The sequence below is a fragment of the Rattus norvegicus genome, chromosome 2 (assembly GCF_036323735.1).
Source record: "Rattus norvegicus strain BN/NHsdMcwi chromosome 2, GRCr8, whole genome shotgun sequence".
NCBI lineage: Eukaryota > Metazoa > Chordata > Mammalia > Rodentia > Muridae > Rattus > Rattus norvegicus.
In genome coordinates, this window is record NC_086020.1 from 177152477 (window position 1) to 177168674 (window position 16198).

The window sequence follows — 16198 nt, forward strand, 5'->3', positions numbered from 1 at the left end:
CAAGGACTCCTTTGTTAATGTTCAAAGAACGTTGGGATAAGCCACTGCTAGGAGGATGCATAGAGGGTGAGGCTGTCCCCGCTCTAAGCTGCTGAGCGGAGGAGGCCCCTGGTTTCCCTGTTCCACTTTGTAGGTCCTCAATATGGGGACCTCTGCTTTTGGAGCAATTTTTGGGCTAGTCTGGAAGCCAGAAGGAGTTGGAACCAAGGCCTCTGGCATCTGCCTGAGCTCTGGATTTAAACTTTTCAGTTCCTCTGCGCCTAGATTTTTATTTCAAAATTTTATTTGGGGTGCCCAGGAAGGTGAAGATACTTTGGGCTGACCTGAGAATTTGAGTTCGATCTCCCAAACCCACGGAGTGGGAGGATAGAACTGACTTAGCAGTTTGTCCTCTGGATGGCTCACCAGTTAAGAGCAGTTGCTAGTCTTCCAGAGGACTCAGGTTCAAGTCCCAGCACCCACATGAAAGCTCACAGCCATCTGTAATTTGAATCTGCAGCCATGCAAGCAAAACACCATATATATAAAAATTCGAAAGCTTTTAAGTGCTTCGTTCTCCACAGTGCTCACCACTAAGTCACATCCAGCCCTGCATTTAATTTCTGGATGCTTTTCTGCCTCAGTCTCCTGTTGTTTTTGTCTGAGTTTCTTGCTTTTGTTATAGTTTGGTTTTTGATTTGGAATTTGTGCAGTGTTACTTTTGTAGCCCAGGCTGGACTTTAACATCCTCTTCTTCATTCTCCAAAGGGCTGGGATTATAGCACCTCCTTCCATTGATTGCTTAAAAGTGTATTACCTTGTGTTTGTATGACATGTTGAGGTGCAGGCATGTACACATGTGGAGGTTTTACCCAGCTGAGACATTCCTCTGGCCTGAGCCATCCTATAGGGTGTGTAGCAGAATCTTTTTTTTTTTTTAAGATTTATTTTATGTATGTTAAGTATCCTGTCACTGGCTTCAGACACACCAGAAGAGGGCATTGGATCCCGTTACAGATGGTTGCGAGTCACTGCGTGGTTGCTGGGAATTGAACTCAGGACCTTTGGAAGAACAGTCAGTGCTCTTAACGGCTGTAGCAGGATCTTACTATGTAGCCCTCGCTGGCCTGGAATTCAGATCTGACTGATTTTAAACACAAGAGACCCACCTGCACACCTGCCTCTGCCTCCTAAGGGCTGGGATTAAAAGCGTGCACCACCACTCTTGGCCATCCTCCATTTCCAAAGTAGTGGCATGCTCAGACTCGGTTGGGGCGGATAGGAGTGGCAGGAGGGCTATTTCTAAACCCACAACTTACATCGGACCCCATCCCCCATCCTACAGCTGTCTCTGTCTATCCTGGGACCAACATGGCCCCTGGTCCTTGCTGCCTTATCAGACAGTACCTTCGGTTTTAGGTCTTCCTACTAGACACTAGACATTGAGAAAAGAGGGGAGCTCCCCCCCAAATTTTTTTTGCTGGGGACCACAATTGCCCACCAAAAGATAAACCAAGAGAGAAGTACTGCGTAGATCTCCTCTCCCCTCCCTAGGCGCTCGAGTCCCGCTTTTTATTGGTCAAAAGTTCCCCCTCACACACCCCCGCGGGGAAGTCGACTTTTCACTGGTCAAACACTAGCCACGTGACTCCCCTCCTGTCTTCCTGGGCTGGAAAGCAGGGGAGGTTGCAACAAGTTAAAGCAGAAGATTGAAGCGAGAGCTGGTTCAGGTAAATCCCTTACTGGGAAGGGGCCGACAGACTCCCACTTTTATCCCCAGATAACAAAGGAGGGCAAAGTTGTATAAACCCCAGGCGTCCACATACTGCCCAACACAGGACCGAAGGGCGGGGAAGGAGGGAGACAGATGATTCCGAAGCAGGAACTCAGGCAAGTTTTTGTGGTCCCAGGTCCTTCCCTTTAAAGGTCAGAGAAGGATGTTAGAGAGAATCAAGGGCATATCAAACCAGACTTCCCAGTTTTGTGCAGACTGGGAACACTCTCTTTTTAGCCGTGTTTTTAAAACAGCAGAAGTTTTTGTGGATTCCTGTCTGCGTGAAGAGGGGAGAGGAGGGAGTGTGTTTTCTTCATAGAGGTCAAAGACTAAGCGCCCTAAAATCACAGCTGGGAAGGGTGGCAGCTAAGTAGCCGCTAGATTTCTTAGACCAGCTTCCTAATAAGGTATCGATGTGGCGGCCTAGGAGAGCGGGGATGCTTTTTGGTATCAAGGTTTGGGACCCCTAGAGCAGTGCTTCTAGGAAGTCTTCTTAGGTTTTAGGTTTGTCTTGTTGACCCAAATACCATACCATTGCCGGTTTCCATGGAGACAGTGGGTCTGACATCACCCTGGTTGCCATGGGGCTTAGTTCTGGAGGACCTGAGCAGGCTGTAAACAGCCAGGGATAAACAGGGACTTCTGCTCAAGCGGCTGTGGCCACTTCCTTCCTGCTGCCACCTGTTAACAGTCACACATAGCAACTGGGGATAGCAGGACAGTGGAGGGGTGAGAGCAGAAAGCTGAAGGAAGATGGCTGTGTGGGTGTCACTAGAAGAAGGAGTGTGGGGAGCTCGTTTTTTTTTTTTGGGACTTGGTATAGGGAAGTCATTGCAATTGTTCTGTCCCTGTGTGGGATGGGTGCCGGTGTCTAGGAGACATGAGCATTGAGGAAGATGCCACTAGATGTCCTTTACCTATCTTGGGCTTGAATCTTGACCAACAAGAGCCACAGGATTTTTTAAGGTAATCAAACAGGACTTAAACCCAGCTGGAGTAGATGGGGAGCCTTTGACTGGTACAGTCAAATTCTACATTATGCCACTGGGGAAGCAGTCACATACCTGTGTCTGAATCACAGTCCAGGACTCTGTGGGTCAGCTGTCTGTCACTCCATCCTCTTGCTTGATCCCAGTTGCACTTCCCTAGCACAGCCTTGCTTCACGCTGGTCTTTGGAAGTGGGGGGCGATACCTTAACCCCAGCTGCCCTCCAAGATGATTAGCAAGGGACAAGATCAGAGACCCAGTTTTGCCCCCTCCCATTTTGCAGACTTTAATGTGATTTATTGATGGTAATTGCCACCCCTCCCCTTCTCCCCAATTACTTTTAAGATCCCTGAGATCAAACTCTCTAGACTTTAAGGTTGAGAGAGACCCAGGTGGACCACTGGGCCCTGCAGTGTTAGAAGGCTTCCTGCCTGACCTGATCCTGCTCACTTCAGTGGCGATCCTAGCCGAGCCCTGCACAGCTAGTGCTGAGAACCCCAAAACCAGTGGTTCCCAACCTTCCTAACACTGTGACCCTTTAATACAGTCCCTTGTGGTGACCACCAACTATAAAATTATTTCATTGCTACTTCATAACTGTGACACTGCTACTGTCATGAATCCTAATGTAAATGTCTGATATGCAGGACATCTGACATGTAAGCCCTGTGGGGTGTCGACTCACAGATTGAGAAAGTGCTGCACTGAACCAAGTGCATGGAGGACTGATGGTGGATGGGTACTGGGACACTTAGGCCTTAAGGAGGTTGGTAGGCTTCTCTTTGGGCTCTGTGGGAGGACACTGGGGACTATGGAGGACCCAGGTCTCTCTTTATTCAGTCAGCCTGTGAGATTCCTCCTTCCTGGCCAGAACACCAGGGGCTGGACTTTTCAACCCTTGTCTTCTTTGAATTTTTAAGGCCAGTGCAGTTTCCCAAGGCCCTATGGATCCTTGAATGAGGTAGCTTCTCTGTGACTTTTGTTAAGGTGAACACGGCCAGGAAAGCTGTGGGGTGCAGGGCAGAAGGACTGGGACCAGCCTGGGTTTCTGAGGAGATTGCACATCTTTTGATGCCTGGAATCCTGCTGCCGCTGTCTGCCTCTCCTGAAGGAAGCTCCCCTCCCCCTCCCTCTCCCCCTCCCCTCCTCCTCCCTCTTCCTCTTCTTCCTCATCCCCCTCTTCCTCCTCCCCCCTCTTGCTCCTCTTCCTCCCCCTCCTCCCTCTTTTTCCTCCTTCCCCTCTTCCTCCTCCTCCCCCTTCCTCCTCCTCTCCCTCTTCCTCCTCTTTATCCTCCCCTCCTCCTTTTCCTCCTCCTCTTCTTTCTTCTTTTTCTTCCTTCTTCCTTCCTCTTTCTTCTTTTTTGGTTGCGTCTTTGAAACAAAATTCATCTGCATTACCCTGACTATCCGGAACTTACTCTGGCATCACACTCAAAGAGCCACTGGGATGAAAAGTGTAGGCCTCCATGCCCAGGAACTCCATTCTTAAGAGAGCTTTTTTCTCTGCAGGCGGCCACTCTAGCTGCACTGGACCTCCACAACTATGGCCTCCTGCCCGGACTCAGATAATAGCTGGGTGCTTGCTGGCTCTGAGGTAGGAAGAGTGGGCCTGGGAACTCCATGGGAGAGGGGATTCCTACAGGGGTGGACTGCTTTGACTGGAACCTGCAGGAATGAGTGTCCAGAAGAGCAAGGTGTTGCGTGAGAGCACCAGGGATTAGGGACTGAAGAAGATGGACACAGTATCTGGGACCAAGAGGTCTCACACAGTGGATGACTGCCGCGAAATGAGCTTGTTCAGAAGTACAGCGTCGTACATACAATTTACAGGGAGATGGCCAAGGTCAGCAGCAAGCTAAATCAGACGGTGTTGGCAAAGAACACAGGGTACCTCAGACACCGCTGCCTTGGGATTGATAACCACAGTCTAGGGGAAAGAGTCAAATCACCAGAAACTGCAACCTTGACGCCTTCAAGACACTGGCTCTAGTCCTAGACAAGCATTGCCAAGTCTGTTCATGAACAGGGACACAGAACTAAAGTTTCCTTTGTCCTTTGATCAGTCTTGGGTTGTCCTGGCTGCCCACACTGCTTTCTGGATCTGTCCTGTTTTCTTAGTCCGGATGGTCATGGCAGAGTCCCTGTTGGCTCTCCTGAGGCTCCAGAGGAGGGAGGAGATCTGGCACAGAGCTCTGGTGTGGGGCTTGGGCTAATCTGGGAAGAAGGGACCAGATAGGTAGGCTGAGAGAAGCAGAGAGGGACTTCTGGTGTAACCCCAGCAAGAGTAGGGTCGTGAGGTGACAAAGGGGAGCCGTGTTGAGACTGAAGAGCCTTAGGATCAGGGGAAGACCTGCTATACACCATTTTGGAAGGGCCTCTTCGAGGGTGATGAAACACCATGACCAAAGCAACTTGGGATGAAAGGGTTTATTTCAGCCTATACCCCAGGTAACAATCCATCACTGAGGGAAGGAAGTCAGATCAGAAACTCAGACAGGGCAGGACCTTGGAGGCCAGAGCTGATGTACCCCTGGAGGGATGCTGCTCACTGCTTTGCTCTCCATGGCTTCTCAGCCTGCTTTCTCCTAGAACCCAGAGCCACTAGCCCAGGGACGGCACCACCCACAATGGGATGGGTCCTCCCCCATCAATCATTAATTAAGAAAATGCTCTGTATTGGAATATCCAAGATATAATTCACAAACCACGTGAAGCTCAAGAAGGAAGACAGAAGTGTGGATGCTTCAGTCCTTAGAAGGGGGAACAGAAATACTCACAGGAGGAAATATGGAGACAAAGTGTGGAGCAGAAACTGAAAGGCCATCCAGGGACTGCCCCACATGGGGATGCATCCCATATACAGCCACCAAACCCAGACAGTATGGTAGATGCCAAGTAGTGCTTGCTGACAGGAGCCTGATATAGCTGTCTCCTGAGAGGCTCTGCCAGAGCCTGACAAATAACTGAGGTGGATGCTCGCAGCCAACCATTGAACTGAGAACAGGGTCCCTATTGGAGGAGTTAGAGAAAGGACTGAAGTAGCTGATGGGGTTTGCAACCCCATAAGAAGAACACACTATCAACCAACCAGACCTCCACCCCAGAGCTCCCAGGGACTAACCCACCGTCCCAAGAGAACACAGGGATGGACCTATGGCTCCATCCACATCTGTAGCAGAGGATGGCCTTGCCAGGCATCAGTGGGAGGAGAGGCCCTGACCCTGTCAAGACTGATGCCCCAGTGTAGGGGAATGTCAGGGCAGGGAGGTGGGAGGGAGCGGGTAGGTAGGTGAGGGAGCACCCTCATAGAAGCAGGGTGGGGGGGTGGGGGGATAGCAGGTTTATGGAGGGGAAACAGAGAAATGGGATAACATTTAAAATGTAAATTAAAAATGCAATAAAAAATACTGAAAAAAAAAGAAAGGAAAAAAGGGGGAAAAAAAAAAGAAAGAAAATGCTCTATAGACTGGCTACAGCCTGATTTTTTTTTTTTTTTTTTTTTTTTTTTTGGTTCTTTTTTTTCCGGAGCTGGGGACCAAACCCAGGGCCTTGCGCTTCCTAGGCAAGCGCTCTACCACTGAGCTAAATCCCCAACCCCAGCCTGATCTTATGAAGACATTTTCCCAGCTGGGGTTCTTGCCTCTCAGATGACTTGAGCCTGTGTCAGGTTGACACAAAATTAGCCAGCACATGTGTCATCTGATGAGTAGACAGTGCAGGGCTGCTGAGTTGGAGAGTAGCCTAACATTCAGTGTCATTGGCAGGGGACCAAGCCTCTGTGTGGCTGGGTGAGGACAGGGACAGTGCTTTCAGAGCTCCTACAGCTCCCAGGTTAGGGCAGGAGACAGGAGGGCTGCTGGTACGGGGATTGGCTAGAGAGGGATGACAGGAAGGGTCGAAGGATCTCAGGCTTCCTTAGAACTACTAGGAGGAAGGGGCTGGGGATTTAGCTCAGCGGTAGAGCACTTGCCTAGGGAGCGCAAGGCCCTGGGTTCGGTCCCCAGCTCCGAAAAAAAAAGAAAAAAATAAAACTACTAGGAGGAGCTGGACAGAGTGGAGCAAAAGCTGCGATCATGCTAATTGGGAGATGGAGGCTGGAGGATCAGGTCAGGGTTATCCTTGGCTACATAGCAAGTTTTGGGATACATGAGACCTTGTATCATAAAGGAACAAATAAAAATCGGTAGCTAAAGAAGCCACAGAACTCCATTTAGACTTGCTGGGTTTGAGGTGCCCTTTAGGAGACCGACCAACAGGGGAAGGAGGTGAGGAATTGACCTCAGCAGTGACCCTAGAGTAGACTACAAGGACCAGTGCCCAATGGTGGGGAGTAAGATAGGCCCTGTGCTCAGTGGGGCCTGGTCTCCTGTCATGGTGCCTTTGCTGACAGCAGGGGACCTGGGCCAATATTTCACCTGCTCATCCTTTACTATAAACCAGCCTTGTGATCCTTGCCTTGCAGGGGTAACCTGAGAAAAATAAACGTGATTTGTAAATTGCCAAACAGCATACTGAGGTCAAAAGTCAGTCTAAGCCAGGTATGGAGTGCACACCTCTAATCCCAGCTGTCAGGAGACAGAGGAGGCGGATGGAGCTCTGTGAGCCTGAGGCCAACCTCATCTACATAGTGAGTTCTAGGATAGCCAGGACTATGTAGAGAGTCTCTCTCTCTCTCTCTCTCTCTCTCTCTCTCTCTCTCTCTCTCACACACACACACACACACACACACACACTAATAATATATATATTTTTAAGTTGGGGAGATGGCTTAGTGGTAAAGCACTTGCCACATACCCACGGGACCAGGCTGTGAGCCAACACCAAGGGCCAGGCTGGCTGTGGCTGGGGGCAGTTGTTGGGCCTCTGCCAGTAGCTGCTGGGAAATGGCCGTTGGGGTCACATAGGCCAATGGGAAAGGCCAGAGAACTCAAGATGGATGTGTGGGTGGGCAGAAGAGAGAACAGCTGAGAGCGTAACTACCATGACCTGGGTCTGGGTCTGGGTCTGGGTCTGGGTTTGGGTTGCTGGTTTATGGGGAGCACAACACTGATGATAGGGGGCTGTTGGCCTCCCTCAGGGACTGCTGAGTGAATGCCCTGGTCCCAGATCCTTGCTTGAGGCTATGATTTTATAGAAGCCTGGCCTCTGGGGCAGTGGGGGAAGGGTGGGGAGTTGAGGAGTAGAATAAACACTTTGGACAGCACCGGTGTAGAGCAGGCTGCAGTTTCTGAGATGTGGGCTGTAGTATGAGTGCTGTTAGCCCCTCAGATCCTGTCAGGGAATTTCCACCCCTGATTTTGTCCTGATAACGTATCTTAGTGCTCGTCTCCCTCTGGCCAGACTCTCCCTGTAGAGACTCTGGGCCCCGAGTCCAGGGTGGACCCAGAATCAGAAGAAGCCCCCCAGGCCCTTCAGGACTCCTCCAAGGCAGATGGCAAAGAATCAGCTGGGACCTTGAATGGAGAAGGTAATGGGGCTCCTGGAGGGCTGGGCGTAGCCTCTCCTCTTGTCTTCTTACTTGGGGGAAGGGTGATCACTGTTTGCTAGTGTTGCCTTATGAGCTGCCACACTGAAGTGGTTGGGGCCTGAGGGTGCTAGAGGGCTGCCCTGTAGTTCAGTTCAGGGCAGCGGGTTTTTCTGGGCTTTATCTTGCACTGCAGAGATGCTTTTCCAGACGGAAAGTTCCCAGGGCGAAGGTGCTGCGCTGCCAGAAGAGTCTGAGGCCAAGGTGAGGAGCTTCCCTGGGGTGGGGAGGAGGGTGGAGAGGGCACAGCTCATAGTTCCATCCACATCAGGGTGCTCTGGGTGGTGATGACGGTCATGGGACGAAGCGCCCAGGAGACACAGCGGTCCAGGAAGATTTGCAGGAGACTCCTATGGTGACAAGCCTTGGACCAGACACACAGGACCTGGAGAGAAATATCCACCCACAGAACCTGCCCTCAAGTCCCAGAGCAGGTCAGGGGCCATCTTGCCTTCTGTTCTGGAGGGGTGGAGGGGTGGCTCAGCAGTTGAGAGCACTAGCTGCCCTTCCAGAGGACCTGAGTTCAATTCCAGCACCCACATGTCAGCTCAAAACTGTCTGTAACTGCAGACAAGAGAAGTTAGGGAGCTCGAATGAGGGCCCATGCTGCCTGATTCTTTCTTTTCTTCAATGCGTCCTCTTTTCTTGCTTCTAGAGCAGTGGTTCTCAACCTTCCTAATGTTGTGACACTTTAATACAGTTCCTCATGTCATGGTGACCTCCAACCATAAAGTTATTTTCATTTCTACTGCATATGTGTAATAGAATCATAATGTAAATATCTATGTTTTCCAGTGGTCTTAGGTGGCCTCTGTGAAAGGGTCATTTGACTCCCAAAGGGTTGCAGCCCACAGGTTGAGAACCTGCCCTAGGACATACCCTTTATTTCCTTGAGCTGGCTCTGACCCACGATGAGGGATGGTGAGAGGCTCAGGGACTCTGTAAGAAGCTGAGTGGCCTGAGCCAAAGATCCAGTCAAACCACAAGGGATGCAGAAAGGGCATGCAGTTCAGCAGTTCCTGAAGGAGTGGGAGGGAGACAGCTCGGTCAGGTGATGGTAAGAGTGAGGGAGAGGCAGGGACAGTTGGAGGTGCCATTTGAGAAGATTCTTGAGCATCAAGTAGGTCAGGAGAAAACATCCCAGAACGTGGCATCGACAGAAGCCTGGGACTAGTCCATGGTCTGTTCAAGGCAGTGGCAGAGGTGACAGGAGACACACCTCCCCACACCCTCCATCTCTGTCGAATGGCCATGGGGAGGAAGAGATCGGAGCCAGGTGCCATTAACGGGGCAGCTGCAGGAGTCAGACGGAAGACCTGCGAGGCCTGTAAAGAGAGTCTACTGACTGTGAGGCCATCAAGTGGAGAGCCGTCCATCTGACGTGGGATAGAGAGGGAAGACTGAGGCTAACCAGAAAGGCAGTGATGTCCTTCCTCCTGGGGGCGGCGGTACCCAGAAGAATATGGCTAGAGGACATATAGTCAGAGAGGCAAGCCTAGGACACTGGGAAGGCCACAGAGGGGAGGTCAGTGGAGTGGGTAAGAAGTTATGAGGGGAGTTATTAGCCTTAGGACTGGAAAAGCCAAAATGGCCCAGTAGCCAAGGAGGTTAAAGGGGATGCAGGAAGGTGGCATCCTGTGTAGAAACTTGATGTGAGGCACACTGGGAGAGGGAGGGTTTCAGGATAGACATGGCTCTTGTGTTTGTAGATGTTTGTCAATGACTGGACAGGGCCAGTCAGTTAGTACCCAGGCCTAGATGGGCAGTCTTCTGTGCCTTCTCGGTGGCCAGGACTGGGCCTCCCTGTGCCTTCCTCTTCCCCCTCCTCCCCCGTTTCCCTATGCTCATCTCTTCTTGTCTCACTGCCCTGTCCCTTCCCTTCCTCCAGTTTGGAAAGAGCATGGCTGCTCTAGCAGTGATGATGACACTGATGTAGATGTGGAGGGTCTTCGGAGACGGAGGGGCCGAGAGCCTAGCCCACCCCAGCCCACGGCAGCTGTGGATGGAGAGGACCAGGCCAAGGGCGAGGGTATAGGAGAGCTGGGCATCTCTCTCAACATGTGTTTCCTGGGGGCCCTGGTTCTTCTGGGCCTGGGGATCCTCCTGTTCTCTGGTGAGTACTACTGGTTGGGCCTTGCTGCCGTGTCTGCCCTTACCTCTCGCTGCTTCCCTGAGGCCTTACCAGACTGTCTTCATCTCCAGGCGCACTGCTGGAGCCCGAGACTGGTGAGCAGGAGACTCTGCCTTGGCTTTCTTTCTGGGTTGGGCGGTAATGTGCGTTGTATGGGGAGTGGCTCTCAGGTAAGGTGCCCAGAGTTGCCTGTTATCTCTTCAGCTGTTGAACTTGTCCGCAGGACTAGGAGCCGTGGGGTGTGCTCTGGGAAAGGAAGATGACTGGGAGAGGGGTGATGGGCTCTGTGGAATCGGGGGCTTAGATTCAGATGCTCACTTACCTACAGAGCCCGTGGAGGAAGCCGAATTGCAGGTCTTTCCAGAGACTGAGCTGGTACAGACCGTGGGGAACAGGCAGGTTCGTATAGGTTTCCATAGTGGGCGAGGGAGCACCGGTGGGGAGGAGCTGGGCTGCTCTACCTGGAAGGGAGCATGGAGTAGCTGCTCTTCTGTCATCAGGATGAGGTAGAGCAGCTGCAGGCCTCAGTACCACCTGACAGTGTCCCCAGCCTGCAGAGCATGGGGCTTCTGCTGGACAAGCTGGCCAAGGAGAACCAGGATATCCGGCTGTTGCAGGCTCAGCTGCAGGTGGGCCCTAGCAAGAGGGAGGGCTTCATCTGGCCACCTTTACCCTATGTATGTCCTAGTGGGTTCCCCCAGAAGGAGTTTTCCCTATTCATCTGATCCTGGAGCCTCCCTGTTTGCCACTGTAGTAAGGGCATCTTCTTGTTCTGGCTGACTTTCCTCATGCTAAGGGCTATTTTGGGACTGGTATACCTGTTTTACATGTCAGGTCACCTCTGAGCGACGAGTATGATCTTCCCATTTGAAGAACAAACCACGACTCTTACTAAGTGCTAGGATCAATGCACAGTGTCTGCTCTGGGTATGGCGGGTGGGAGAGGGACGAGGAGGGCTAGATAGTGGCTATGCTGGGTCTAAAGAGTAAGTGTTTGCTGTGTAAGGACATACATTCTGGGTAGAATTTGACCATCTCAGGACAGTTCCTCAGATGAGGGGTGGAGAGGAGGAGGAGGAACCCTTCTGGCTCTCCAAGGCAGCACTGGGGCTCAAACCCAGGGCCTTGCACAGACCAAGCAGGCTCACTCCCAACAGAACTCCATCTCTAGGCCTTGCCCACTCTAATAGAATAGAATCGGGGTAGAAGGCATTGTGCCCGTCCTGATAAGGACTTCTTCTGTTTTCTTCTGTTCCTAACTACGTTCTAGGCTCAGAAAGAAGAGCTTCAGAGCCTGTTGCACCAGCCCAAAGGGCTGGAAGAGGAGAATGCCCGGCTCCGGGAAGCCCTGCAGCAGGGCAAGACCTCCCACCAGGCCCTAGAGTCAGAACTGCAGCAGCTAAGGGCCCGACTCCAAGGGCTTGAGGCTAACTGTGTCCGGGGTGTGGATGGGGTGTGTCTCAACTGGGGTGGAAGTCCACAGGGTGGCAAGGCCACTACAGAACAAGGCCACAAGGGGCAGGAACCAGACACCAGCTTATTGGAGCAGCATAAGCAGCTTGAGGCCGAGGCCAAGGCCCTAAGGCAGGAGCTGCAGAAACAGTGGCAGCTGTTGGGCTCTGTGCACCGCAACCTGCAGAGGGGCTTGCAGGATGCCGGCCAAGGAGCCCCAGCTCACGCTGGCCTGGCTGAACTTGGTCACATGCTGGCTCAGACACTGCAGGGCCTAGAGAGTCAGGGTATTAACACTGGCAGATCTTCCAATGACTCCGAGGCCTGGCACCAGAAGAAGCCTCGCTTCCAGCATCCCAGGGAGTGGAGTGGGAGGGAGAAGTGGCGTGGGGGGCAGAGGGATCAGAAGGCTGAGCACTGGAAGCTGAAGAAGGAGGAATCTGGCCAGGACAGGAAGAAGAGCTGGAGGGATGAGGGCAGGGAATTCACGGGGCACTGGAAGGAGAACAGGCCGAGGGCGGAAGAATCGGGGAGCAGAAAGGACAGCAAGCGACAGGACCCCAAGGTACACCCTAGGAAAAGTGGGAACTCCCACTCTGGGGAAAGGCAGAAGCATTCTTGGGGGAAAGACAACAGCCCTGACTCTGTGTCCTGGGAGGAGCTGCTAAGGCGCAAGTACCGGCCCCCTCAGGGCTGTTCAGGCGTGGCCGACTGTGCCCGGCAGGAGGGCCTGGCCCTCTTTGGTGTGGAGCTGGCCCCTGTGCGGCAGCAGGAGCTGGCCTCTGTGCTGAGGGAATACTTGGCTCGGCTGCCCTGGGCCGGACAGCTAACCAAAGAGCTGCCCCTCTCACCTGCTTACTTTGGAGAAGATGGCATCTTCAGGCATGACCGCCTTCGCTTCAGGGATTTTGTGGATGCCCTGGAGGACAGCCTGGAGGAGGTGGCACTGAAACAAACGGGTGACGATGATGAAGTGGATGACTTTGAGGACTTCATCTTCAGCCACTTCTTTGGAGACAAGGCACTGAAGAGGAGGTGGGAATTGGGGGTCGGCGGGGGAGGGAGTAGCTGAGGGGTTTGAAGGCATTGGGCCCTGATTGCAGAGGTCTGCAGCTTGAGTCTCTCTCTTCATTTCTGATCCCCAGGCCTTAGAGAAGGCTTCTGGGTACACTTCCTATCTTCCCATGAGGGGCTACGGTGGTCCTCAGGGATATCCTTTTGAGCTAGGACCCCCTTTTCCCCACCTTGCCTGTACATAGAGGGCCCCTTCTTGTCTGCCCCAAAGGATTCATCCTGAAGCCCAGGTGTCTCCCAGGTTTGGTGGCCGCCGCCTGAGTTGGCTTCCACCTGAGGAACAGGGCTCCTTCTCCTTAGTGTCCTATCTCAGTACCTGGTATTGTTTCCTAAAGACCATTCCTTGTCTGCCCTGTCTCCCCATAGGTCAAAGAAGAAGGAGAAGCAGCCTTGGAACCACAGAGCTGTGGGGCCCAGGGAAGAGCACAGCCGCCATCCCCACCACTACCACCAAGGCTGAGCCCTGCTCCTGCTGCAACCACCGGCCTTGGCATGCACCCAGCTAAAGATCCCTGGAATTATGTGACCCATGCTCACACTGTCCAGTGGGTTCCTCCTGGCTCGTTAGTGCCCTTGGACGTCCTTCACAGAAGAGAGCAAAGCACTCGGCCCTGCACTGGTACCACTTTTGCTTAAAAAAGGCCGTAGTTGACACTACTGAACTGTTTAAACAAATGTATGCAAATGATAAAGGCCCTGGGTACTAAGCATCCTGTAGGAGCCTGCTGGGGAGGACTCTTATTCTGAAGCCAGAGAGCTGTCCTTTCTTGTGGCTATCCTGGGTCCACAGCACAGCTTACCACCACCCTGCACTGGAGCTACTGGTTGGAGACTTAGCTCCGGACTTGCCTTGGGGGTTTTTGTTAGCTTTGGAGACAGCTGTCGCTAAGCCTGAGGAGCCCACACCATGCCTCTTGTGGCTTTCACCTCCCCACCTGAACTGTACACCATGATAGGGCTCTGTCACTTGAGGTGGTCTCTAAGTGCAAGGGGACACCTTGCAGCCACCACTCCAGTGTTTGGGCACAATCTAGACACTGCACTCAACCCTTTTGCCTTTCTGCCCTCAGCCTTCCCGTCTGTTCCCCATGTTCTTTCCCAAGGAATCTAGCCTTGAGTCCAGCCACCAATTGTCTCACAATACACAGTGTGGTATTCTTATCTTCTGAAAGAGGGCTGAAGGGCTGAGAATGGAGTCAATAAAGCAAGGAAGCAAACATCCTGTTTCTGCCACACAAGAGTTGGTCCCTTTTTTGGAGCGTGATGGGGAGGGCAGAGAACAGGCGCAGCCTGGTGCCTGGGTCTACAGAGGCGAGGGAGCCACTAGGTGGCGCTCTGGCCCCACCTTTTCCTAGACTTTGCCTCCCTCCTGTGACTGGTCACTACCCCACACCGATGACCCCTACCCACTGACCAGCTCTTAAGAATTCCCAGAACCCCCCTGGTTATTTAGGAACCCCCCCTCCATTCTAATCTCTACACCACTGGTAGCACACTGACTGGGCTTCTAGACCTGGAAATCTCCCAGGGTGTGGGGGTGGGGTCAGTGACTACTCAGGCCAGGTCAATTAAGGAGGGGATTAGGGACTGTAGGCGCTAGAAAGGTGCTGGGATCGACTTCTGAATTATTTAGCAATACTTCCGTGTCACTGTTCAGAGGCTTTTAGGTGCAATGGCTTGTTTAATTCCGGTGCTAGACAAGCCAGGTGGAAATGGAACAAGGGTGGCTCATTCCACAAATGTCCACAAATGTTTAAACATCTATTGTGTGGGATGGGTGGATGGTTCAGCCACTGAGCACAGGCTGCTCTTCAGAGGACCCAGGCTTGACTTCCTGCACCCTCGTGGACTGTCTGCAACTTCAGTCTCCAGGTTCCAATGCCCTCTTCTGGCCTTCTGGGCATTAGGCGAGCACAGTACACATACATCCAAAAAACCAAAAAAAAAAAAAAAAAGAAAAAAAAAAAACAAAAAAAAAAACCCTAAACAAACAAAAAAACCAAAAACACCCATTACATTTTTTTAAAAAAAAGTCTATTGTGTATCAGACAGAGCCAGTGAGGCCCTAGGACTGTAGATCCTTTAATATGCACAGACTCTGCAGCCGGAGGAGCTCTGGTTAGACTTAAGGAACATTACCTTACACAGGTTAGTGCTGTAGGCTGGGGGCTTCAGGAAGAAGCCTTCTGTTTTAGAAAGACAGTTGTGGTCTGGAGAAATGGCCCAGCGGTTGAGAGCACTGACTGCTCTTCCAGAGGTCCTCAGTTCAATTCCCAGAGACCACATGGTGGCTCACAACCATCTGTAATGGGATCTGATGCCTTCTTGTGGTGTGTCTGAAGACAGCTACAGTGTACTCATGTACATAAAATCAATAAATAAATCTTTTAAAAAAAGACAATTAAAAAAAAAGACAATTGTATTTCATGTCTCTCTGGACCGGTGACCCTCAGAAGTAAGGCAGGTTTAACCCTGTTTTTGCTGTTCCATAGAAGGTCTTCAAAGATTGTCCTGCTTACACAGCTGTGGTGACCTTGGTGGTTGGGAGAGAGCTCAAAGCCAGAGGCAGGCAGGATGGCAGTCTGTCAGGGTGCTGGGCCCGGAGACGGGGAGAACACAGGCCTGCCTTGTTTCCTAGAGGGTGTTGGTATGTGACTCTCTGACCTCTGGTTTCCATGTCAAGGGCTCATTTCTGGTGGATAATAAGTTTTGGAGTCTCAGGGTCCTTCTAGCCCCTTCCCCTTATTTTTTTTTTTTTTTGTTCTTTTTTTCGGAGCTGGGGACCGAACCCAGGGCCTTGCGCTTCCTAGGTAAGCGCTCTACCACTGAGCTAAATCCCCAGCCCCTTTAAAATATTTATTTATTTATTTATTTATTTATTTATTTATTTATTTATTTTACACTGTAGCTGTCTTCAGACACACCAGAATAGGTCATCTGATCACAGATAGCTGTGAGCCACCATGTGGTTGCTGGGATTTGAACTCAGGACCTCTGGAAGAGCAGTCAGTGCTCTTAACCACTGAGCCATCTCTCCAGCCCGCCCCTTCCCCTTCTTACACATTCAAGACTTTATAGGCTGAACTGCAGGGTCTGCAACTGCCAAGCTAGGAAAGATGGGTGAGCCATTAACCCAAGGGGCTTGCTGGGGAAGGCCAGGGAATCAGGTACATTGGGACCCATGGGGAGGGCCTCACCCCCATCATGGCTCTGAAGCCCCTCTCTCTGTCACCCTCATGACCGACAGTAACACTGAAGAGTGACCACAGGCGCTCC

The 16198-nt window shown here is 51.9% G+C and overlaps 1 protein-coding gene across 8 annotated transcripts; it reads left to right on the forward strand.

Annotated features, from left to right (window-relative positions):
• Positions 1-1579: 1579 nt before the first annotated feature.
• Pbxip1 (PBX homeobox interacting protein 1) lies at positions 1580-15334 on the forward strand. Of its 8 annotated transcripts, none has more exons than XM_006232668.4 (11): positions 1581-1709; positions 4251-4335; positions 8061-8208; positions 8402-8469; positions 8537-8699; positions 10154-10378; positions 10468-10491; positions 10725-10795; positions 10897-11025; positions 11667-12883; positions 13289-15334. In XM_006232668.4, exons 2-11 carry the CDS (start codon positions 4285-4287, stop codon positions 13380-13382), a joined length of 2190 nt encoding a protein of 729 aa, XP_006232730.1. In that variant the 5' UTR covers positions 1581-1709; positions 4251-4284; the 3' UTR covers positions 13383-15334.
• The last annotated feature ends 864 nt before the right edge of the window (positions 15335-16198 follow it).